The sequence below is a fragment of the Triturus cristatus genome, chromosome 11, assembly GCF_964204655.1.
Source record: "Triturus cristatus chromosome 11, aTriCri1.1, whole genome shotgun sequence".
Lineage (NCBI taxonomy): Eukaryota > Metazoa > Chordata > Amphibia > Caudata > Salamandridae > Triturus > Triturus cristatus.
Genome location: NC_140594.1, coordinates 5407898 through 5434751, shown reverse-complemented (window position 1 = coordinate 5434751; position 26854 = coordinate 5407898). Strand labels below are relative to the sequence as shown.

Genomic DNA, 26854 nt, shown 5'->3' with positions numbered 1-26854 from the left:
TCGGTATTTCCTGTCGCTCGGCCCTTTGATCTGTTCAGGTGGGTCTGGGAGGGACTCCAGACGCCCAGCAGGCGAGGCACCCGCTCACCGGGGGCCTGGTGGCCGATCGAAACCCTCCTTGGGGAGGAGACCAGAGGTGTGACAGGGATGGCGTCTCCTGGTCTGGCTCCGGGGCTTCTCTCTCTCTCGGCCGGGCATGCGTGGTAGGGTCTTGGGTGTTGCTGGGGCCTCGGCCGGCCATCGGGTTGTTGGGCCATGGTGGCCGGAAGTCTGTGACATCGGGGATCAGGTGCGGTTGCAGGGTGGCTTGCTGGTCGGGAGGGCCCACGCCACGAGGCCGGTCTCACAGCGCTTCACTGAATGAATATCAGACCCTCAGTGCTCAGCTCCTGAGGCTTCAGGGGGAGAGGGGTCCCCTATGGGGTACAGAGCCAACACCGTCCTCCAAGACGCGCTTCACTGAATGAATATCAGACCCTCAGTGCTCAGCTCCAGGGGCTTCAGGGGGAGAGGGGTCACCTATGGGGTACACGGCCAACACCACCCTCCAAGACGCGCTTCACTGAATGAATATCAGATCCTCAGAGCTCAGCTCCAGGGGCTTCATTGGGAGAGGGATTCTCCTATGGGGTACAGGGCCAACACCGCCCTCCAAGACGCGCTTCACTGAATGAATGTCAGACCCTCAGTGCTCAGCTCCTGAGGCTTCAGGGGGAGAGGGGTCCCCTATGGGGTACAGAGCCAACACCGTCCTCCAAGACGCGCTTCACTGAATGAATATCAGACCCTCAGTGCTCAGCTCCAGTGGCTTCAGGGGGAGAGGGGTCCCCTATGGGGTACAGAGCCAACACCGCCCTCCAAGACGCGCTTCACTGAATGAATATCAGACCTCCAGTGCTCAGCTCCTGAGGCTTCAGTGGGAGAGGGGTCCCCTCTGCCGTACGGAGCCAACACCTCCCTCCAAGTAGCACATCACTGAATATCAGACTCAGTGCTCAGCTCCCGGGGCTTCAGGGGGAGGGGAAGGGTCCCCTATGGAGTACAGAGCCAACACTGCCCTCCAAGAGGCACATAACTGAATATCAGACCCTCAGTGCTCAGCTCCACGGACTTCGGGGGAGCAGTCCCCTATGGCTAGACAGTATGTTTATTTAGACAATTGCGTGGTTACTTAAAACCATTGTAATAAATATACAAGATTCATATTTACATGGTGAGTTTAAAATCATGTATAAAATCTTTCAATACAATTTTTTCGCATATGACAGATAAAAGGAAATCAAATAGTTTCAGCTTTAAAATGAAAGATGCTATTGCACAAAAACTTTTTAGTTCATATATATGCCAATGAGTGACCAATCCGCCCCAGACGGCCAAACAGTTAATATAACCATTTGATAGTAACTTATACATATAAATGATAAAACCTGAAATTTATGGTGAAACAAATTTCAAGTGATCAAATCTTTAGTGTTAAAATATTTCTAATGGTAGGAGACAAGCGGAGGTCGCAATCTGGAGACTAAAGCAACACTGAAGGGAAGTATTCCAGTTCATAGATCGTCCTTCGATAAGAGTCAATGGTTCAGCCCCTAATAGTATTATGGGGACTCTGTATTGTTCCTAAAGGATGACATGACCGTTGAATTGCTTCTTCTATCAAATGTACTGGACGATTTTTGTGTTTTTAGTCTTTGCTACACTTTTAGCAGAAATTTGACAAAACTGCAATTTAACTGCGTGTCACCTGGGTCAAAGCAGGCTAAGATAGCCTGCCTTCTTGTTCGTATTCCTCTTGGGTTAAAGGCCTTCGTTAACAGTTGTTTCCTTTCTGCCATTACAGTAATGCAGGATCACACCAAGTGCAACATGTCCTCCTTGCAACTCCCGCAGAGGCGACAAGTGACAGGTAGGTTACTGCGTTGCCAAGGTACCACATGTTCTTTGGTTGGTAGTAACCCCAGCGGGTATCTCAAAAGATGCTGCATAATTAAAACTGGATAGCCGGGGGCAAAGTAACCTTGTGGTGCGATGGACTTATAATTGTTTAGTGTCATCCACCCGTGTGCCCTTCGAGCTAAAGTAGCTTTATCTTCTGCAGCTGATTGAATTTTAAGAGACTTCTTTCCTAGGCGTTTAAAGGCCTGTTAGTCAATTGACATTTCCCAAAGCTGGACAAGACCTGTATGTTCGAGATACTCTCTCCCTGGTGATGGATGACGATGCTGTAACTCATCCCACAGCATCTGATTCAAAGTATTCAATTCAGCTTTCCTGATTTTGTTCCAGCATGTTATACATGAGCAGCGCCTGGCTAGTGATTGCTTGACCAGTCCGAATTCTAGCCTTATCTAGAGGTGTTTCCTGGCAAGGAAAATATGATTCTATAACCTTGGGAGACTGCGTTATCCAGTGTGGTTGCATCCTGCCCTCTTAAAGCCTCACTTCCATATGAAATTGGTGGAAGGAGTTTTGCTCTTTCAACTTCCAGTAGTGGGGACAAAACAGGTCCAGCTACCTTTGTCTTCAAGTTTTTAAAAGCTGCACCTAGGACCAAGCTTTTCTTTTTGATTGCCTCCTTCTGCGCATGAAAGTTCCCTTTATTATTGATGATTACTCTGAGGTACCCACATGCTCTTCTTTTGGCCCGACTAGCAGAGATTGGGGTGTCGGGAGCTGTTTGGGGTTGGCTTAGGTCTTTCCTGGAGGAGCGGGTTGAGCAAAGTTGGCTCTCCCTTTCTCCTCCTCCCTCAGCTGGTTACTACTGGAGTCCCGCAGGGTTCCTTCCTTAGCCCTCTCCTCTTTAACATTTATGTTACGCCACTGATATATCTGGCAGAGGAGCTTGGGGCTAAGGTGATGGCCTATGCGGACGATACCCAGTTGCTGTTTACTTGGGACAAAACATCAGACTCCGTCTTTAAATGGTTGGCGGAGGCACAGCTTAAGTGCAATGAACAGAAGTCTGAGATTCTGCTCTTTGGTAAGTTCCCCGCTGAATTCCGAGAGCAGCTGTGGCCACCCGACTCTCTACTGCCCCTATCCACGGGACAGCCCGCTAAAACTCTGGGAGTGTGGTTCGATGAGTCTTTTTCTTTCGACGCACATTAAGAAACTGGCCGGCTGCTGCTTCGGCCTTCTTAAGACACTTACGAACTTTTTTCCACTCCTCCCGCAGGCGGCAAGAGAAACTGTCACATGCGCTTTGATTCTGTCACAATTGGATTATGCCAATGCCCTCTATGCTGGCGCGCCTGGCTACCTGCTCAAAAAGTTACAGGTGGTTCAGAATACGGCGGCCCGATTGTTATTGGGCATTTCGGCAAGGAACAGTGTGGTTCACCAACTGCGCTCTCTTCAGTGCCTGCCTGTGGTGGACAGGGTCAAGTTTAAATCTCTGGTTCTGGCCCATCGTGCTCTCCACGGTTATGGCCCCCTTTATCTTCAGAGGCGCTTCTCTCTTTATGTTCCTTCGCGAGCCCTCCGATCCATGTCCCTTCATTTTGCTCGGGTACCGCGCTTCAAGTTCCAGAGGCTAGGGGGCAGCTCTTTCATGGTGAAGGCTAGTGTGGCCTGGAATGCCCTCCCCCTTGTCTTGCGGTCCATCCAGGACCCAGCTGTGTTCAAAAGGAAACTTAAGACCCATTTCTTTGCTTGATAGCTTCTTCTTGCACCCCTCTGGCATCGTGCCGGGACACTCACGAGTATCCGAACGTGTTATAAATGGATATAACATAACATAACATTTATATTCAAACGTGTTTTTCAACTGCAAGTAGCACATCACTGAATACCAGACTCAGTGCTCAGCTCCTGGGCCTTCAGGGAGATAGGTCCCCTGTGGGGTAGAGAGCCAACACCCCCCTCCAAGACGCACATCACTGAATACCAGACTCAGTGCTCAGCTCCTGGGCCTTCAGGGAGATAGGTCCCCTGTGGGGTAGAGAGCCAACACCCCCCTCCAAGACGCACATCACTGAATATCAGACTCTCAGTGCTCAGCTCCTGGGGCTTCAGGGGTAGCGGTCCCCGATTGGGAACAAAGCTAACACCGCCCTCCAAGTAGCACATCACTGAATATCATACTCAGTGAGCAGCTCTTGGGGCTTCAGGGGGGAAAAGTCCCCTATAGAGGACGGAGCCAACACGGCCCTACAAGCAGCACATCACTGACTATCAGACCCTCAGTGCTCAGCTCCTGAGGCTTCAGGGGCAGAGGGGTCCCCTATGGGGTACAGGGCCAACACCGCCTTCCAAGTAGCCCATAACTGAATATCAGACTCAGTGCGCAGCTCCTGGAGCTTCAGGTGGAGGGGGTCCCCTATGGAGTAAGGAGCCAACACCACCCTCCAAGTAGCACATAACTGAATAACAGACGCTCAGTGCTCAGCTCCTGGGGCTTCGGGGGAGCGGTCCCCTATGGGGTACGGAGCCAGCACCGCCCTCCAAGAGGCACATCACTGAATATCAGACGCTCAGTGCTCAGCTCCTGGGGCCCCTTTGGGGTACGGAGCCAACATCTCCTTTCTGAATAGCACACCCTGGGTGACCATCCCAAGGGGCTGCAGGGGGTGAGACCCATTACTTAGACAGAAAAGCTGGTATGACCCTCCGAGCAGCACACTCCTGAAAGATGTAGAACAGTGTGCCCCGAGACCCAAGCACTACCCACCCCGACAGTGATATCCACCAATAAAAATGGAAATCTAGACAGTAAAGTAAACGGCCAGCTAGTAAGACCGTTCCTGATCTGTACCGTCTGCTCCCCACACACCTGGTCATTTACATGGACCCTTAGACAGGAGCACCGACCTGTAGACGGGAGCATCTACCGGTAGACGGGAGCATCGCACACTACTCGGCTGTGGATACAAGTTTAAAATGCTTTCCACATGTGCTGAAGCAATGTGTGAATGAATGAGTCCTACAGACCAGCCAGCTGGGTCTGCTTGTTTATCACTATTTTCACAGTAGTTTGATGTTACAGCAAGTGAGACTCTGAATATAAATACAAACTCACACCATGTACCTCTGCACGAGCACCAGCTCAACCACAAGCATTCATGGCTTTCTAGGCACCGCCAAGATCACACAGTCAAGTGTCCGCTGGGCCTGGTAAGAACCATTTGTGAAGCCCTCCCATTCCCTTGAACGGGGGCAGTAAATGGGACAAAAACACAGTCTGCTGGACCACATGATGTATCGACGGACAGTCCAGCAGGCTGGCTTTCGGACACTGATGGGCTCAATTGGCACAGGTCTACAACTCTTAAAAAATTAAGGGCCTTTTCTGATCGGGTTGAAGGTTTCGCTCCACAGTGCCTGGAAATAGGAACAGACGTATAAAGAAACCTAGAAGAGGACGGACCGACGGATGATGAAATGCTGGAGCTCGTCCTTCCGCAGGGTTATACAGCCGCCGCGTGGACACAGGGACAAGAGCTTGGTTACAGGCCCTCGACTCGTTCTGCTCACATAAAAACCGATCTGTATTCTTTGAACCTTTCAGAATGGTTGTCATTATTGGGATATATGAAAAAAAGGGGGTGAAAAGGAGTTTCCCAGAGGGGCTCGTCCCCCTAGATACATAACTCTCAATAAAAATACAGCCCTCTTTTGTAGTGTGCTAATCCTTCTACAGGGTGAGAAAAAAAGCACAGGGCTTTCTTTATATAACTCTCACCCGCCAGGATTGCCCCTTGGTGGCATGCTTCGTCATAGGGTTCCTCCTGTTCCGCTGCGGAACGGGGCGTGCTACAAACCTGTGAAATATGCTAGAGCAGTGAGTGGTATGCCCCAAATGGTGGCAGAATAGGAGTGGAGGGACTTTCTAAGTGAAATTAAAAATGCATGCCTGGTAGGAGAGGTATTCTTTATTCCGTCCTCCAGACAGTACGGCTGAACCAGCATTTGTAATGCAATATGTCTCACATTTGTGAGAGTTTGAGCTATTGGCATTGTAAATGACAATGCCTTTTATTTATGTGTTTTGAAAACCTGCAAGCAGTGAGTAAACACACACTTTGTACTGCCAGCCTTGCTTCTCGTCAACAACGACTATAAGTACAAAGTGTGTGTTTATGCACTGCTTGTAGGTCTTTCAAAACACATAACTAAAATGCATTGTCATTTATAATCTCAATAGCTCTGACTCTCGCAAATGCGAGACATATTGCATTGCAAATGCTTGTTAAGCTGTGAGAGGGAGGCGGCAGCAGCCATAGAAAGGCAGGGACTGTGACACCAGGCCATGCGTTTCAAAAGCAGGAGGGAGGAGGCAGCTGCAGCCAAAACAGACCTCAGTCTTTGAATGCACGGCACATGTGGCAAGATAAGAGCTAGATTTACAGCTCTGTTTACAACAGAGCTCTGTAAACCTGGAGCACTGGTCTCGAGTGCTCCAACTTAAAGAAATAGTGCTTACAAACTCACAACACAACACACATTACGGGGGCAGTCCTTGAAAATGGGCAGAGCTTTTAAAGCCCATATCCTGAATACAGCATGTCTTGCAGAGACAGCGCAAGCGCTGCCTAGGCGAGACCTAAAAAGGAGGAAGAACAGTAGAAAGCGTGGGTTCTACAGATCTACATGTTTCAAGTCACCCTTCCCGTGGATATCTTCAGGACCAAGGAACTCACTCCCTGATTCCCCTCTTGATCAGATAGTACAATTATCGCAAAGAGACTTCACGTACTCTGCATGCTCAAAAAAGACTTTTCACCTTATTGTCTGTCATACGTATAGAAAGCAAACATTTTGCTCCATAGGTCCTCCAGTGGCAAAGCGAGCCTGTAGTTTCACTTCCATCAAGGCGTCCCCTCGGCTTATTAACCTCAGAGTACTACACCGGGGTAATATTCAGGCTTCAGGTTTGGCTGGAAAGGGTCACATACATTTACCTAACCCTGGACTTGAAACAACTCTCCCGTGGCCTGGTTGAGACCAGCTGAAAACCATCTTCAGAAAGGAGGCGAGAGGCGTTGTTAGAAGATTTCTTTATAACCAGCCGGTGTCCCCAGACCGTGGCCAGGTCAAAGCCATTTTAAGGATTATTGGGGTCATGGGCAAGAATATTTGGGGGGGCTCCCTATCTGGAACAATTCCAAACCCTGGAGATAACAAACAATACTGGATTATACATTATACTTTCAGAAACCGTCACAAACAAAAAGCTCAAGATGGCTGGAGTCAGTCAGCAAAATTGTTCCAAAAGTGCAAACAACCATTGACCAAGCCTTCTTTTTTACTCTTCGTTCTGGCCCTGTTGTGCCACAGGAACACGTCACATTGAATTCAGTGTCAAAGCAGCATGTTCCGCTCACTGTAGGACAGTTAATAGTAAGTGACTGTGAACCTGAACCTGAAACTGCAGATTTAATTGGCAGGTATCTGCAACCAAAATAAATCTGACTTCATAGCTTGGCACTCACCATTCGATCAGGGGAATTCTCTGGGCACCTCTAAATTGATAGGACCCTCATACAGAATGTGTGGAGGGGCCCCTGATACTCCTACGTGTAACATATATTCATAGTCCTAAGGCTGAACAGGGGCCCCTCACACCGCAGGGGCTGTAGGGTCCTGGGTTACGCCCTTGCCCGTCCTACACCTGTGTCAAGCGTGCACAATTTGGGCTTCATCTGTGGTAAGCTTGACTTTTCAGACAAAACTCTTCTTCCTTTTACCTTCTTAGGATTCTGAATTAAATTTTGTAGTTTACTCTCCACTCGGCTCCCGCTTCGAGCTCGTCCATGCAATTGTTCCTCACGACTCGATTATTAGAACAAGCTCAGACTCCCCTAAGTATCAGCGTCACCTGCTCCAACTCACCCCAAAGCTGGGGACAGACTCCCTATCGGGCACCTATGTGCATTATTTAAAACCCCTTCATTGGCTCCCTGGTGCTGCGCGTGCGCAATGTACGCATTTTAGCAAGTTCGATTTATGGGAAGAGTTCTCTCTCTCTTGTTCGCAGTCTCCACACCTTCTTTCAGCCTGGTTGGCTGCTGCTTGGATACTACATCTTACTTCCTCTTCCTGCCTGTTCTTCGCGAGGCGCGTAGGCTTCGTGTGATAGATGCTCTTCCTTACACAGCCGCCACAGCCAAGAATGGTTTACTAAGCCATGTGCGACTCAGTCCAATGCATCTCACCTCATGACATCGCTGAAAATCTGGCTCTTCACAAACTAGGAATTCTCATCAGCAAATCTTTTTATCACCTGTGTTGCTCTAGCGCCACAATGGCAGAAAGCATTTTTTGGCGCTCTATAAAACTTCCAAACAAATAAAAAATAATCAAGGTCTTGGCATTGAAAAGCTCCATTGCTTGGAGGATGCGGTCAACAGGAAGCCCCTGGGAGGCTGAAGACGTTCTTTATTGCAGACTGAGGCAGAGCACAAACCTCACTGATTGCAAATAATAAAGCGCTTACTACCCCGGACGATGTGCTGAATGGAGAATCACAGGAGAGCAGCAGGTCGGTAGAAGTGGTGAGTGAAAGAACGCCCTGCAGTGACACATAGACCAATGGAAGAGTCCTGTGGATGCACGCCCAGCGAGTGCAGGCCCTGCAGGTACTTCTCTGGCGATGTGCATGCCCTGCGGGTGCACACCCTGCTGATGCATGTCCAGCGAGTCTACATCCAGAGGGTGCACGCCCTTGGGGTACTTGTCCAGTGAGGTGCATGCCTAACATGAGGGACAGCACAGGCTAATGCAAGAACACCCTACTACTGTGACAAATAGATCAATGGACGAGTCCTGTGAGTGCACGCCCAGCTATTGCATGCCCAGAGAGTGTATGCCCAGAGGGTGTATGCCCAGAGGGTGTATGTCCAGAGGGTGTACGCCCAACTGTTGCATGCCCTGAGGGTGCTTGTCCAGCAAGATGCATGTCCAACAAGAGGAGTAGCACAAGTCAATGCAAAAACGCCCTGCTGCTGCGACACATGGATCTTTGGACGAGTACTGTGGGTGTACACCCAGCGGGTGCATGCCCTGCAAGTGCACGCCCAGCGGGTGCATGTTTAGCACGTGTATGCCCAGAGGGTGCTTGTCCTTTGAGGTGCATGTCTTACAAGAGGGGAAGCACAGGCTAATGCAAGAACGCCCTGCTGCTTTGACACATGGATCAATGGACGAGTCCTGCGGGTGCTCGCCTGGCAGGTGCATGCCCAGACGGTGCTTGTCCTCAAGCAGTGTGGCTCAGCTAGTTCAGACAGGCCAATCAGGAGAGGCTGCTAGAAGGCTGGATTTGGCTCACAGAAAAGAACATTCTATAACGTTTCTTTACTAGTTATGATAAATTCAACAGTGGCGGCAGTTGTTGGAATTATCATTACCAATCTTTTATGTTCTTGAAATACTATTTTAGTTCACTGCGGTCAATAGTTAAACTCTATTGACGTATTCCCATGTTTGCCTATGGAACTAAAATGCTGCAATGGGAAAACCAAAATTGGTGTTTTTTCCCTCACCAGGGCACATAAAACATCTTTTAAAACAACCTTGCTTTTTTTTTTGCAAGGCACCGACCCTTGGTGCACTTGGGGGAAGACCTTAGGAATAACATATGTGAAAATAAGATAGTTGGATTACTTGAAAGTACCTTTTAATCCAAAATCGAACTTGCATAAACTTTCAATTTAAAAGCAGCTTGCAAAGCATGGCTGACTTTTAAAATGACAGCAGGCAACACAGCAGTAAATCTGCTGGGCCTCTAGGCCTATCATATACTAGGGACTTGAAGCTAGGCTGTCAGTAACAATTGTAATTACACCTAATTACCATATACCTTTTAATCTGGGCACTGGCCATGGGCGAGGTTAGCAGAGCCCAGGGCGCTGTCATAGTCAGTTACCACCAGTATTAGTCAAAACATGGGGGTGATCAGGGCAAAAAAGGATGACTTTCCCACACCCAGCAAGTTGGGTGAATATAACCACTTACCCAAGTCGGTCGACCAGGTCCCACATCACATTGGGCGATGGCACCAGGGGAGACCCGTCATACAAGACCACAGATGCACCAGTAGCGAGCGCGGACACAAGCCAGTTCCACATCATCCAGCCAGCCTACAAGACATGACACAGAGGTAAAAATCTAATCTTAAAGCGCTCTAATTAAATCATATAACAGCGGCGGTCTGCAAACACAGCCGTGCCATGGCACAATAATACATTATAGAAGGCCACAGCAAAGACACCCAAATCATACCGTACTATAACCAACCAATCAGATGACAATGGATTACCAGTCACCACACCACTTCATCAGCCTCCTCCAGACTAGGTCCTAGTCTGATCCCCAGCCCCAGATATACTAAGCACACACAACTCTTTCAAACTCAGCACTTCTATGGAACACCTCGACAAGTGTATGTTTATTTGTGCACTATGCACCAACACACACACCCTCTTCCCCTCCCCAACCAACAACTTACAATTTTTCAGACTCTGTATTTTTACGACATACTAGACCAAGAACTGCTCTGATATCAACAACTGTATCACCAACAAATTCATTCACCCTTCTACCATTCACTACTACTGGACAAGTAAGTCTGCTGTTGATCTATGGCCCCAAAGTACAATTCACTAGATTTCAGTACTTGAGAGAGACCTCTAAGAGGTGGCAACAGATCTGAGCTACAAAAAAATCAGCTTTAGTGAGATAATCAGGCAGCTGTTTAGAGTAAATTAAGTGTTGGATACAAGCTACACCAAGCACAAACAACTAGGACATCCTGACAGGTACACAGAGCAAAACATGCGAGATCCCCAGTACACGAAGCACAATCTACAACTCCTCTCACCCTGGAAACCGACCTTGTGCTCAAAGAACACAGCATGGTACAAGCTCTCTATGCTAAAGAAAGTGAAACCATTCTCATAGGAAGCAGCTTCAGAACCAATGGGGAGCACCTTCGCCCCTAGTGTGGCATGTCTCTACATGTCAGACTTCGAGGCGAAGCACATCTTGTCCACCACCAAACTATACAGAGAGCACATCGTGCTCTGGCAACGCTATATTGACGACATCCTGGTGTTCTGGAAAGGGGATCTGAACACTATACCCCTCTTTGTCACATGGGTTAACAGTCTCAACCCGTACCTTCGCTTCACCACAAACGTTTCCGTATGCGAAATACCATTCCTGGACCTCCTCATAAAACTTAACCCCACAGGGTTGGAAACTAGGACCTACAGAAAACCCACGGAGAGCCACAGTTCCCTACTTTTTAGTAGCTGCCATCTGAAGGCATTACCTGATAACCTGCCGTACGGCCAATATCCGAGGCTCAGACACAACTGCAGTAATCTGGAGGACTTTAAAACTCAGTCCTCAGAACTAACATCCCATCTGGCTAGAAGGGAGTACCCCATGAAATCTATACAAACTACCTGCAAAAGAGCCCGCAGTGCAAACAGGGAAGCCCTCCTTGAGACAAAAATAAAAAACCGACACTAAACAAATCACGTGTCACCACATTTACCCCGGAATCCAATATGATCGAAAGGATCGTTAACGGACATTGGCGCATTCTTAATACAGGAGATCTGACAGTGAACCCACCCAGATTCACATTTAAAAGGACCAACAACCTGAAGAATCTTCTAATCAGAACAAGACCCAAAAAAGAACCACATGTGAGGACCCAGCTGTGGGACTTGCTGCCAGTGACGGGCACTACCCATGTGGGCAGCGCACAGTTTGTCCACTCACAAAAGCTAGCAAAAACGGTGAAACTTTCAGAAACCGTTACTTGGAATCTCAATAAACACACCAATTGCAACACCCGTAACTGTGTTTACATCATAAAATGTCCATGCGACCTGATGTACATAGGCATGACCACCCGCCCCCTCAAAATCAGAATCACGGAACACCGAAATAACATCAGGTGCGGTAAAATCAACACCAAGGTGCGTGCCCATTTCACAGCAAATAACCATACCGCAAACGGCCTCCAATGGACGATTCTTGAGTCACACCCTTTGATAAACTAATCGTCTCGCTTCAGAAACGAGCAGCAATGGATCTTCCGATTGTCAAGTCATATTGAGGGCCTCAATGATGGTATCCCATGGGAAGAACTAAACAACACATCGCTTCCCCGACCTTCCGACGGGTTACACCGGTGTGCACCCGACCTCACTCAAGGGCAATGATTTACGAGGAATTCCATTCACCTAATAGGGTACGCTAATACACACCAACTAGAGAACCCCACCTCATCTTGACTGACCTAAGAGCGTAACTGTTATACACCATGTACTACACTTATCCCTTGATATCAAACGCTATGCCCAACACCAATGTGGCGATTACCTTCTCTTCGGTCACTATCTACCAACATGAGACCATTCATTCACTACCAGAACTGATGCTTTACCTTTGGGCTTCATCTATCGCCCACCACACAGATCTCCACTTGCCATGCCCCCATCTGGTGTCCTAACACTGTTCAAGAACAAACCTGTGGGACCACTGGACATTTGGGCCAATTTGATATCCTTTATTGACAGACCGTTTTCCTCACGGCATTAGTTAACAACATCCTGCTCCACTGAATGTGCACGCTCCCTCAATACAGTTTAGTTGATACACCCAAGATGACCGCAGACTAGCTTCTAACACAAACACGTCGAGCACTTCCGATATTATTGAGGGCCAGAGCAAGGGTAGGATGCAGGCAAGTTGCGCGCCACCGTTCGTAAGTATTCTCTTTACCGCCAAGACAGAACTCCACAATACTTTCTGAGGCTGGTAAGAATGGATTACTGACGGTACCTCATATGTGCGGTCACCCGCCCTTGCGTGTTTATTTCATCCCAACAGAATCGAGCAACACTGCGCTCATTTGGCACAACCCGTAAGCTACGGCCCTCAATTTCAGGGGTAAGCCGGGTCGTGAAAAAGTAAAAAAGTATAATGTCAAACCTGTTATGTCACTATGTTGGCTTATGAACACGGCATTCATCTACCACTATGCACCTTTTACTTCATATACTCGACATATTTATGCACGCAACACATTACCTCTCAGGTGTAAATCAATTATTTAAATCGACGCCATTCACCAAATACCTTCACTCCATAATCGAGTACAGGCTGCATGTACTGCTTTTAAGCCTTCCTAAAACCGCGATGAACACACAACTACACGGGGCTCCACTAAGCCTTTACACATTACGCTGTGTTCCTACAATTAATCAACTGTGTTTTTCAAATTCGCCAATTCTTACTAGCTTTGATGGTCGTGCTACCACACGGGTCACCCAACTGGCCTTGATATATCACGCTGTGATACGTTCCTTTTTAATTTCACTCTATTTTACTGTTCCCCCACTGTTCACCTTTGCTAGGATCTAATTCAGCATGGGCATACAGTACCTCATGAGTTTACTATAAATACAAAAACTATGAGAATTGCTTTTAATTTCTGCATTTACTACCCTTTCAGGTCTCACCATTCCAGGTCCTAACCCTGGATTTTCAAGAGCAACACTGGTGACAAAAACACTTTCAGCACCGGCCTTGCGGTAGTGATTAGAGTTAGGAACACCTCTATCCTTCCCCCTTTTAAAAATAAATTGTACACTGGCCCTGAAGAATCGCCGATTGACCCGTTAGGGGTTGCAGGCGAGAAACATGTCGACCACTTGCACTATCCTGACCCTGTAGGACCATAGCCTCCAGGCAGGGTCCACTGATTTTAGTTAGGTTAGTACACCCCCAGAATAAAATGTAATTCTACACAGGGCAGTACTAAACCTATTTTAACTAACTTTCCACCCTCAACTCACTACCTTGACCACATACCTCCACGCACCCAATGGCTGCCTTTTTAAAAGATCTCCGTCAAAGAGCCCCTACGCGGGTGCCCGTCGGGCATTGCAGCGCCGGACCGACGAGGAGCACAGCCCAATGATGAAGCATGACATCCTTCGGGGTGTGTGAGAGTATTCAGTAGAGACCTGTGCACTCCCCTTCCTTCCCTTAGGAGCTGCACCCCTACTTAATCTGAAAGGTACACAGAGCAAAACATGTCAGATCCCCAGTACACTAAGCACAAGCTACAACTCCTCGCACCCTGGAAACCGACCTCGTGCTCAAAGAACACAGCATGGTACAAGCGCTCTATGCTAAAGAAAGTGAAACCACTCTCATAGGAAGCAGCTTCAGAGCCTTTGCTCAAGCCTCCTTGCTCTTGCAACTCGATGGTGACAGTGCGCTGCCCTACATTATCCCAGACTCCACACTGCATCTTGTTGTGGGGGCTTAATAAAAGCAGCAGTAAGATTCCACGAAGGCCTGAAGAAGTATGACCATAACACCTTCCTCCTGATGGAACAACATTGACTTCCTTTGCCAGCCTGCACTCTCTACAAACCCAGCTGCATCATCTATACCGCCATCACGACCAGCAGCCCTGCATCGATGGAGACAAAGAAGTGCCAAAAAGAAACAAAGAGAAAGACCATCTTTATCTAAGGACCCAAGATCCAGGACAACACTCTCGTCCCCATAAGGACCGCCCCACCCAGCTCCATTTTAGGAAAGATCCAAAAAGACACCTCTGAAAAGCTCAGGTATCCATAAGAACCGCCCCGCCCAACTCTACTTTAGGAAATATCCTAAAAGACACCTCCACCCACCTCTACATTAGGAGAGATCCTAAAAGACACCATGGTAAAGCTCCGGTCTCCATAAGGAACGCCCCGCCCAGCGCCACTTTAGGAAAGGTCCTAAAAAAACACCTCTGTGAAGCTCTCGTCTCCATAAGGACCGCCTTCGCCCAGCGCCACTTTAGGAAAGAGCCTAAAAGACACCTCTGTAAAGCTCTGGTCTCCATAAGGACCGCCCTCGCCCAGCTCCACTTTAGGAAAGAGCCTAAAAGACACCTCTGTAAAGCTCTGGTCTCCATAAGGACCGCCCTCGCCCAGCGCCACTTTAGGAAAGAGCCTATAAGACACCTCTGTAAAGCTCTGGTCTCCATAAGGACCGCCCTCGCCCAGCTCCACTTTAGGAAAGAGCCTATAAGACACCTCTGTAAAGCTCTGGTCTCCATAAAGACCGCCCTCGCCCAGCTCCACTTTAGGAAAGATCCTAAAAAAACACCTCTGTGAAGCTCTCGTCTCCATAAGGACCGCCCTCGCCCAGCGCCACTTTAGGAAAGAGCCTAAAAGACACCTCTGTAAAGCTCTGGTCTCCATAAGGACCGCCCTCGCCCAGCGCCACTTTAGGAAAGAGCCTAAAAGACACCTCTGTAAAGCTCTGGTCTCTATAAGGACCGCCCTCGCCCAGCTCCACTTTAGGAAAGAGCCTATAAGACACCTCTGTAAAGCTCTGGTCTCCATAAAGACCGCCCTCGCCCAGCTCCACTTTAGGAAAGATCCTAAAAAAACACCTCTGTGAAGCTCTCGTCTCCATAAGGACCGCCCTCGCCCAGCGCCACTTTAGGAAAGAGCCTAAAAAACACCTCTGTAAAGCTCTGGTCTCCATAAGGACCGCCCTCGCCCAGCACCACTTTAGGAAAGAGCCTAAAAAACACCTCTGTAAAGCTCTGGTCTCCATAAGGACCGCCCTCGCCCAGCTCCACTTTAGGAAAGAGCCTATAAGACACCTCTGTAAAGCTCTGGTCTCCATAAGGACCGCCCTCGCCCAGCTCCACTTTAGGAAAGATCTTAAAAGACACCTCTGTAAAGCTCTGGTCTCCATAAGGACCACCCTCGCCCAGCTCCTCTTTAGGAAAGATCTTTACAGAGGTGTCATTTAAGCTCTTGTCTCCATAAGGACCGCCCTCGCCCAGCTCCACTTTAGGAAAGATCTTAAAAGACACCTCTGTAAAGCTCTGGTCTCCATAAGAACCGCCCTCGCCCAGCTCCACTTTAGGAAAGATCTTAAAAGACACCTCTGCAGAGCTCTGGTCTCCATAAAGACCGCCCTCGCCCAGCTCCACTTTAGGAAAGATCTTAAAAGACACCTCTGTAAAGCTCTGGTCTCCATAAGGACCGCCCTCGTCCAGCTCCACTTTAGGAAAGATCTTAAAAGACACCTCTGTAAAGCTCTGGTCTCCATAAGGACCACCCTCGCCCAGCTCCACTTTAGGAAAGATCTTAAAAGACATCTCTGTAAAGCTCTGGTCTCCAGAAGGACCGTCCTCGCCCAGCTCCACTTTAGGAAAGATCTTAAAAAACATCTCTGTAAAGCTCTGGTCTCCATAAGGACCGCCCTCGCCCAGCTCCACTTTAGAAAAGAGCCTAAAAGACACCTCTGTAAAGCTCTGGTCTCCATAAGGACCGCCCTCGCCCAGCTCCACTTTAGGAAAGAGCCTAAAAGACACCTCTGTAAAGCTCTGGTCTCCATAAGGGCCGCCCTCGCCCAGCTCCACTTTAGGAAAGAGCCTAAAAGACACCTCTGTAAAGCTCTGGTCTCCATAAGGGCCGCCCTCGCCCAGCGCCACTTTAGGAAAGAGCCTATAAGACACCTCTGTAAAGCTCTGGTCTCCATAAGGACCGCCCTCGCCCAGCTCCACTTTAGGAAAGAGCCTATAAGACACCTCTGTCAAGAACACTACATCACAACACAATAACAGCCGTTTCCAATTACAGATCCCAGCTGCCCCTCTAATCACTCGCTGGTTGTATCAATGCCTTTCACCCTATAAAGCGCCATACTGCCTTTCAGCCAGGTCTTCACTATATAAACCAAATTCTTAATATGCAAAATATCCAACAACACTGAGCCCTTTTAGATCCATTCATCACATGCTGTTAGTGAGACAATCCGCACTGTACAATGTCCTGAATGCACAGATCTCGGTGCACCACGTACACATTCTAAGTCTTCCAACACTTGCCGTTGTGTAGTAAATGATAATGTCGCTGCTCCTCATGTTTCCGTGTAGAATATGTTCCTTCAGGTGCTGGATCAGAGTTCCCTGAAAAAGAGAAAGATGACAACACCCGGTTGTCAATCTATCAAGTCAACCAAAACTAAAAAATGAATAAAAGGCAAGCATCACAAACTTTCAAAATGAAATGAGCAAAATGAGGCAAACTGATTTATAATGTGCGTGAGTCGTTTTAAGTTTTTGTTTACCAAAAGTGTTCGAATTCTAATTACTTGTGTGGGTGCCTGCCTCCTTAGGCAACGGCTCATCCCTCCAGAGACAGCAGCTCTCATGAGGCTACAGCTCACCCTACTGAGGCAGCGGCTCTTGTGTGGCAACGGCTCACCCTACTGAGGCAGCGGCTCACACCCCACTGGAAGCGGCTCACCCCCCCCCCCCCCAGGAAGTGGCTCAACCCCCACAAGAAGTGGCTCACCCTACTGAGGCAGTGGGTCACTACCCACAGCAGCAACTCAACGTCAGCAGGCAGCGACTCAACCCGTCCGCAGGCAGCAATTCACCCCTCACCCCCGCAGGCAGCAGCTCACCCTCTGCAGGCAGCGGCTCACACCCCACAGGAAGTGGGTCACCCTACTGAGGCAGCGGGTCACTACCCACAGGCAGTGACTCAACATCCGCAGGCAGTGACTCAACCCCCCCCCCCCCGCAGGCAGCGATTCCCCCTCACCCCCGCAGGCAGCGGCTCACCCTCTGCAGGCAGCGGCTCACCCTCCGCAGGCATTTTTATTTTATTTATATTTATTAAGGAGTTTTATATAGCGCTGGCCGGACCCGAGGGTATCGGAGCGCTTTACAGCAGTTTTAATGCAGGTCACGCAATAGAGCAGTAGTGTACATATTGGTTCAGAAGTTCCAGTGTGCTGTGCAATATTAAGGTAAGAAAGTCCTGAGATAACCTCGTTGAGCGCACGCTGTCTTGGGTTGAACCTCCTTCAGGGAGGTAGGAACAAGGTAAGGGTCAGGGAGCGAGGAGGAGGTAGGTCTTAATGATACAATGTCAGGGTGCTGCAGAGTGCAGGTTTGTGCGCTTTGGCGGCGTCTATCGGTTCGGAAAGCAGCGGGTGAGGAAGAGGACTTTTAGGTGTTTTTTAAATTTTACAATGGACGGGATAGTCCTGATATCAGCTGGGATGGAGTTCCAGATTTTGGGCGCGTTTCCGGCGAAGGACCGTGCAGCGGTTTTTTGTTTGTGTGTTTTTGTAGGGAGAAGTAGTAGGGTATTGGAGCTCCTGAGGTTCCTTGTCTGACCGGCCCACACACGCTGATGGCCGCCACTAACTGACGAGACCACATTGCATGCGATATTGAAGGGAAGACGAGGAGACTGGGTTTTATAACGACAGACCGGGCGAATTATATACTAAGTGTGGATGGTTTTCCACTACACGTGAGAGGGAGGTATTTGTACCTCGAGTCTCGAGACACCGTTGTGGCGCTACAGGCCTAGGCCCACGTTACATGTGATTGATTAATGTCTCATTACCCTTGTCCTGAAGAGGCCAAAGAAGAAAAGGCTGAAACGTGCTCACGTCGACACTTCTAAGGAGCAGTCTTTGTACTCTCAGTTATCTTTGAAATTGTGTAGTGACGCATTAGAGCTAGGAAAATAAGCTCCTAGGCCTAAGGTGTTCACTTTGACTACCTCTAAGTGTAACATCCAGAATTAATGGGTGGACACTAGTGAGAATACGCTTTAGGGTTTTTTTGCAACGTATAACTTTGTTTATGTTGATGTATGTAAATCTTTGTGTATGTCATTTCTTGTCTTCTTCGTTGATTAGGTGCCATTGTGTATGTGTGTTGTAAATATATTGTGATATATAAGTTCAGGATAATAAGACTTTGGAGAGGGTAATTAAATTTGCTCTACTCAGAAATAAATATTCTTGTATCTTTTCCTTCATACCAATTTAATTTTGTATATGACTACGTCCCATACCCAGGTATAGGAGGGTGATTTGGGGATACCCCTTTTGTTTATGCATGACCGGCCCTCTTCAGTTTGGCGGCCAGGTAGTCAGGTTTCCCAGTGTGCAGGGCTTTGTGCGTGAGGCAGGCAGTTCTGAAGCTGGCACGCAATTCAACTGGGAGCCATTTTAGTTCTCCGAGTGCGGGTGAGATGTGATCATATTTCTTAACTCCGGTGACCATTCTGGCTGCTGCGTTGAGAGTAGTTTTGAGGGGAGCTAGGTGGGATTTTGCTGTACCAGTGAGGACTGCATTCCCACAGTCGAGTCTGGATAGCACCAGTGATTGAGTGGCTTGTTGGAAGTCCTTGGGCGGGATGAAGGGTTTCATTTTGTTAAGAAGCTTCAGATTGAGGAAGGCACTCTTTGTAGAGTTCATAATGGGTTTGGCCATGTCAAGTTTTGGGTCTAGGGTGATTCCTAATGATTTTACAGAGTTAGCCAGAGTGAGATTGCCGTTGAGAGCGTCAATTGCTTTTAGCCATTCTACGATTTGAGGGATTGTCCAGCTCCACTTTAGGAAAGAGCCTAAAAGACGCCTCTGTCAAGAACACTACATCACAACACAGAAACAGCTGTTTCCAATTACAGATCCCAGCTGCCCCTCCACTCACTCGCCGATAGAATCTATGCCTTTCACCCTAAAAAGCGCCATGCTGCATTTCAGCCAGGTCTTCACTATATAAACCACATACATACATATGCACAATACCCAACAACACTGAGCCCTTTTACATCCATTCATCACATCCTTGCTACGCAAAGTACACTGTCAGTGACACAATCCGCACTGTACAATGTCCTGAATGCACAGATCTCTGTACATTCTGGCTGCTGCATTGAGAGTAGTTTTGAGGGGAGCTAGGTGGGATTTTGCTGTACCAGTGAGGACTACATTCCCATAGTCGAGTCTGGATAGCACCAGTGATTGAGTGGCTTGTTTGAAGTCCTTGGGCGGGATGAAGGGTTTTATTTTGTTAAGTAGATTTGAGGGTTCTCTTCTTTGTTGGAGATGGGGAGGATTTCTGTTTTGTCTTGGTTGAGTTTTAGGCGGTTTATTGAAAGCCAGTGTTGGACTTCTCTTAGAGTGTCGTTGAGTCTCTGAATGTCATCAGTGGAGGAGGTTTCCAGATAGATCTGGGTGTCATCTGTATATAGGTGGAAGGGGAGGTTAGCTTTTTTGAGTATGATGGTGAGGGGTTCCGTGTATATGTTGAACAGTTGTGGGGAGAGCACTGAACCTTGGGGGACACCCATGCTGACGGGGTGTAGATTGGACGCAACGTTTTTGATTTTTATTCTTTGGGAGCGGTTGTGTAAGAAGGAGGAGAAGCAGCGTAGGACCACCTCATCAGCACCTACCCTTTCTTGAAGAGCCTTAATGAGTAGATTATGATCAACCGTGTCAAAGGCTGCTGATAGGTCCAGGAGAATGAGGAGGCAACATTGGTCGGTATCGAGAGATTTGTGGATATCGTCCACGATGTTAAGGATCGCGGTCTCGGTGCTATAGCCTTTTCTGAAGCCCGATTGGTGGGGATCTAGAAGGTTGATGCTGTCCATGTGCAGAGTCAGTTGTAGGAGAACGCATCTTTCGAGGATTTATGGATAGAAGGGGGAGATTGGAAACGGGTCTGAAGTTGTTCAGATCGTTGGTGACAAGGCCTGGTTTTTTAGGTCTCGGCTGCGAAGGTTGCGCTTCGAGATTTAATGTTTTTCAGAAGAGGGGCTTGAACCCGCCCCTCTTCTCCCCTCTTCTCCATTGGCTGGCCTCTTAAATGCTGGTCAGCCATTGGAGAAGAGCTTTGTCTCTCCAAACAAGCCCCGTCTTTTTCAGATTCGGGGGCGTGTTTTTTCGTTTCTTTCTCTTTTTTGAAGCCCTTCCCCTTTCCGCCCCTTTTACACGTGGTGGGCGTGTTGTTTTTTTTTTTTTTGTACATCGGAAGGTTCGGCCATTTTTTGCGCGGTCGGAACGGAGCGGGACGTGGGGTCGCCTCTTTCTTGCTGCAAGGCTCGGCTCGGCGTTTCCTAGATCGGCGTTTCAAGTCCGGCATTTCCTGGCTCGGCGTGAATAAAAGCGTTAAGGTAACAATGTTGTATGTTAAAATTGTAAAGTTGTATGTTGTACGTTAAAATGTTTCCTGCTTGCATTTCACATGGTTCACGGGCGGCAGAGAAGTAACAGGACTCTGTCTTTCCCTTCTTGCTTAGAGAAGGAAAATACAGTGTCCGCTTCTGCTCAGCCGCTTCAGCTGCCCCCCCCCCCCTCCACTCTTTCATTCCTCCCTCTCTTTCTGTCTAGCAGTTCTTCTCCTACTGAAAACCTTGACTTCAAGAAGGGGTTCTCACTCTCTTTCCTCTACTTTCTTTTATTTGCTCCCCTGTGAAATGGATCCAAAAAAGAAAATCATTTTTGCTGGAAATGTCGTATTTTAATTCTAAGGTGCAGCATCTGGAATAAAAATATGAAAAATAACTAAATAAAGTAAGACAGTGGTAGCAAACAGGCCAGATTGATTTTATTCACACCCAAACACATTAGCGCCACTTTTACAGAGTTTGCCAGTGAAGCGCTATTTTTTTTTTCTTGTCTTTGTTTTCCCGGGGCTTGCAACTAGTGCACCAATCCTGGAAGTACTGCAAAGTGTGGATTGGAAAACAAAATGTGTACTGCGGCTCTGCGTCCAGGGATGTGGTCTTTTTACCATACTGCTAACGTTTTGTAAGGATATCAGCAATGGACATTGAAATGGGACCATTCAAGGCCCATTTCAGGCAAAAGCACTCACTGATTTCTGAATAGTGAGTGTAAAAGCGTTAAGGTAACAATGTTGTTCCTGATTGCATTTCACATGGTTTGCTAAATTTTGCATTCCCCTATGAGTGTTTGCTTTTTCCAGGATGATGTTACTTTTTCTTTGAAGGCCGCATATTGCTCTTGTCTATTGCGTCATTCAAATTGAGCCTCATCCAGGTGTTTATAGCCGGCAGCAATTGGGTTGTAGTTGAAGGCAGTGTAAGTTTCTCAGTTGGACAGTATGGTGTTCAGTGGGGGAGACGATGTGGCACTATGGCCAGAGCTGCTGAATTTAGAACTGGGGAACCAGGTTCAGCCTTAATAACCAGTCCACCAGACGACTCTCCTGTGAGAGCACAATCCCATGCTAGACCTTAGAAGGCTTCGCAAGACCTTAGAAGCGCTGGTGTCTTAGCACCAGCAGGTGGACACTAGCACTGGCAAGTCTGGGTTAACCTTCAAGGTTTGTCCACCACAATCCATACTGAAGTTCACCTCCAGTCTTGCTAGCAGGCTTATGAAGCAGCACAGCCAAGAACAACAGTGACTCTGTCTCTGAGGTCACAGGACCCTTGAGAAGGGCCAGCTCTAGGGCAGTGCAACCGGTGTGACCGGGCGCTGACTTTGGGTGGAGACATTATGTTTGCAAATAAATTAAGGTTTTAAAAGAGCTTGCTGCCTCCTTCCTGGCCTCCAGCAATTTTCGGCAACAATAAAAATGTCATGATGACTCTGGGGTTTAATGTTCTTCCTAGAGAGAGATCGGAGTTTTGTCTAGTGGAAGTTTTGACTCCTGGAAAGGTAGCACATAGGGTTAATGTGCCTGCAGCAAAGAACATGTACCATGCAGCTCACAAAGTGCACATAATGTAAATAGGTCAGTGGGCTTCTGCGTGTGTGTGTGTGTAGGTGGCTCTGTGGGTGGCTCTATTTGTGTGTGGGTTGCTCTATGTGAGTGGCTCTATGGGTGGCTGTGTGTGTGTGGGTGGCTTTGTGTGTGGCTGAAAATGCAATAGGTCTCGCATTTGAGAGTGATTAAGCTATTGACATTGTAAATAACAATGCCGGTTTTTTAAATGTTTTAAAAACAAAAACAAACAAAAATAATGTCATGAGCAATGCCAATAGCTCTAACTTTAACAATGCCGAGACCGTTGCATTCTAAATGCTTGTTCAGTAATGCTGTGACTTGGCCAACTTTGAGGCATTCAGGTATGACGCCGGATCTCAGGGAGCTGTTTATGATCTTGCACCAGAACAGGGCTGCGGAGAGTTTCAGCTTTTTGGTCAATTGGGTGGGTATAGGATCTAGGATGTGGGAAGCGGGTTTGGAGGTGGAGATCAGATTGAGAATCTCGGCTCCCGGGATTAGGTTGAAGGATTTCCCGTCTTTCGTGGGGTTCTTTCGTGGGGTGCTTGCTTGTGCTGCCTTCGGTCTATGGGGCCAGGCTTTTGCAGAAGGGATTGAGGTTGATGTCCAGCGAGAACTCAATCTTGGTGATTTTGTTGTTGAAGAAGTTGGCGCACAGGTCTTTGGAGGTCTGAACTGAGGATGCAGGGAGCTTGGAGGTTTGTTGCCTGATGATGTTGAAGAGTTCTTTGGGCCTGTTTTTTGCGTTATCCAGGGCGGTGCAGAAGAAAGTGTTTTTTTCGTTACTGATGTGTTTTTTGTATTTCTTTCGAGTTGCTTTGAGTTGATCGTGGAGGCTTCTGGAGGGGTTGCTCCATAGCCGTTCTGTAGCTCTTAGTGGTCTTCTTTCGGTGTTAATGTCAGTGTTGAACCAGGATCTGTATGGAATGTTCCTGTTTTATTTTAATTTTAGGGTGGCTAATTGGTCTAGAATGGGCGTCATAGTTGTGTTATAGTGGGAGGTGAGTTCTGTTGTAGAGAGATCATCTGAGGAGACAGGGATGAGAGAGCTTACCCTTTCCTCTAGGTCCGCCATGTTGATCGGAGTTAGATTTCTCATCCCTTTGGGGGGGTCGTTATGTGATCGGTTGGGTGATGTGGAATAGGATTAAGTGGTGGTCGGACCAGTCAACGGGCAGGGTGTGGTCTATCGTGACTGTGTCACGTTGGGAGATAATGCCCTGATTACTTACCGGTAATCTTCATTACTCCGAGTATAGTCTTCCTCGCCACATGACTAACAAAGTGAGCGTCAGCTCCACAACAGAACCCTCCAAAGCAAAGCAAAAAAAGTCAGCATCCCATGCCTCCCATCCCCTCCCAATATGGCCGACCCAGACACCCCTGACCCCTATAAGAGGCGGGCCGGCCCAACCCAACAGCCTGAAACTACCAAGCAATACATGAAGCCGATAGCCAGACAGGGAGGGAGGGATGGGAAGTCATGTGGCGAGGAAGACTATACTCGGAGTAATGAAGATTACCGGTAAGTAATCAGGGCATTACCTCCTCGTTAGTCTTCCTCGCCACATGACTAACAAAGTGAGCATATACCAAAGCCAAACGGCATCATGGAAACTCACAAGACACCAACAGGCCAGAGGGCAAAACCCAACAGGCCAGGACGAGTGGAAGGACCACCCAGGGGAAAGGCAACCACGAGCAGGAAAAACCAGCCCGGGCCCAACGACACCGGGAAAAACAAAAACCCGGACCCCAGAGACACGAGGCGCCGGCAAGAACCAGCCGCAGCAAAGGTCAAAGGGGGACAGAGAAAAGCTCCGGACCAGACGCCACAGAAACAGAGCCCAGACAGTACGCAGGACCCACACACCAGGAACGGCCAACGGAGAACCCGAAAAGGGGCATCAAACCCCCCTCAGGAAAAAGCAAAACCGAAGGAACAGAGGGCAACCCCGCCACAGCGAGCCAACAGACAAGGCACATCCGAAAGGGAGACGCAGTGTGACCAACATAGCCACCCCGCAAGGGAGAACACCACCCGCGAGAGAGCCGAAACCACCAGAGAAACGGGGCAGCGGAACCAATCGGAAGCAAACCGGCAAGAGCCGCATTAAAAGAAGAGCGCGACCGTACGCCAACGGTCGCGAGACTCGCATGACCTGAGAGACCCAACATGACCACAGGCACAAGACTCACCACCGAGCAAAAGCTCCAGGCAACAAGGAAAAGGGGCGCCGAAGAGAAACCGCGACCCCAAGGAGAGAACCCAGGCCGGAACAAGGGAACAAAAAGACCCAGGAAAAGGGACGGAAACGACACCGAAGAGACCCGGCCACCAAGGGAACACAACCAGGCCATCGCAGAAGCGGAGAGCCCGAAAGACCACCCAAGCACAGAAGGCAGGGGAAAAAAAGGCAGCGCCACGGACCGATCCGGCCCCCAAAGGAACCAAGCGAGCTGCCGAAGCGAGCACCCACCAAAGGCGAGAGGGACAGGAGGGCAGGGTGAAAACTGAACCCGAGCCACGTCAAAACCCCCAGAGAGCCACCAGAGCCAACAGACCCCGGAACCCCAAATCCAGGGACAAAGACGAGGAAACAAGCACACCGGAAGCGTACGAGCCTGCCAGGGAGCAGAGAACCAGAGGTATCAGAGCCCGAACCCCCCAGCCGAACCAGGACAGGAGCGGGAAGGGCCCGGGCCGAATCCAAGGAAGGACCAGAGACAACTGGCAGAAGAAAAACAGCCAGACAACAAGACTGCATGGAACGCCACACGAAAGTGCGAGTAACCCCTGCGTCGGGACCAAGCCAAACGCCACAGAACCGCACCAGGCGGAGAAAACGGGAAGCCGGAGTGAGCAACACAAAAACGAGAAAGGAGCGGCCAAGCCGCAGCCCCGAATAAGACAGGGCGAGTCCAAGAAGGACCCCATAGTCCACAGCACCCGGAAGACCCAGGTGGAACCCCACCCGGGCACCAACCAGACCCGACCCTGCACAACCGCAGAAAGCAGACCAGGCCAGGTGCAGACAGGGAGGCAATGCCGAAAGCCCCATGAAAACCCCGGAGGATGGTCAGCAACAGACAGGGACAGACCCCACAAAATAACCGCGGGAACAGTAAAACACATCCCCCAACCATACCGAAAGAAAGGCCATAGCCTACATACGAGACTGAGCACCCACTGACAGCGAAAGACCAGGGAAGGAACACCCAAACGCCATGGTAAGAGTCTAAGACCAGAACCAAAAGGCCAGAGTGAAACCCACAGAGCGGACACAGACGGCAAGCCGAAAGGCAACTAAAGCCCGCGAAGGGGCAAGGAGTCACAACAGAGGAGGCTGAGCGACCCACACGTACACCGATACAGAGAAGCCCACAGCCGCCCCCACAGAGAGGGGGAGCCAAACGCCAGAACCCAAACCCCAGAGCCCGCTAGATTAGGGCATCAAGCACAAGGCGGCGGGGGAGGGGGGAGCGCAGGGCAGGGCCGCGAGGGCCAGAAGGAGGGGGAACGAGAAAGTGAGCCCGACAAGGCGGGGCCACCACCCGGGACACCCCCAACCAAACGGGGTAGAGTAGAAGGCAACAAACTGCCTGTGCGCAGGAAGGATGACAGCGGAGCAACACAGAACCGGAGGAGGAAGAGCAAGCACCCAGCCAGCACCCCCAACCACCAGGACAGAACATGCTTACCAGCAAAGAGAAGCAAGCCACGGAACCTAGCAGCAAAAGCGCAAATACAAAGATGACAATGAAAGTAATGGAACCAAAGACCCGCTGACAGCGACTGCGGGACTCAAACCCGTCACCGGAGAGTCGAAACAACCCAAGGCACCGGACGTAACAACGAGAAACCGCACTCCAGAAGAGCGTGAAGTATGCATGCGGGACCTGAACCCAGACCCGGGAGACCCCCGAAAACCAGAGGCACAAGACTATGGCAGGAAACCCCCCCCCCACTTGGGCAGAGAAGAGGCAGCGAAACAAATGGAGAGCCAGCGAGGGACAAATCAAACTCCGCCCCCGGGGCAGCCGGGCCGGAACGGGAGACAGCATAGTCGAAGGCCATAGGAACAGGAGAACATGTGGCAACCCCCGGGACCGGGAACCACCAAGGCAACGGCAGCAGCGGGCCAGGAAGGCGAGCCCACCCCCGCCCATCCCGCCCCCCCCAGCCAGAGCCAGGCAGAAACGCCCCAAGGAGCGGGGGTGGCGGGAACCACAGGGATCAGTCGCGAGCAACGTGGCAAAACCAACAGCGCGGGCCAGCGCTGCAAGCGCCTAGG

At 49.3% G+C, this 26854-nt stretch overlaps 1 protein-coding gene across 1 annotated transcript in view; it reads right to left on the bottom strand.

Annotated features, from left to right (window-relative positions):
- Nucleotides 1–26854, bottom strand: part of AACS (acetoacetyl-CoA synthetase) — a 223106-nt gene that overhangs the window by 49884 nt on the left and 146368 nt on the right. The window contains exons 9-10 of the mRNA XM_085635188.1: nucleotides 16871–16951; nucleotides 9955–10079 (exon numbers count right to left, since the gene is read on the bottom strand). Of these exons, the coding sequence (XP_085491314.1) occupies nucleotides 9955–10079; nucleotides 16871–16951 (206 nt within the window). The remainder of the gene's footprint in view (nucleotides 1–9954; nucleotides 10080–16870; nucleotides 16952–26854) is intronic.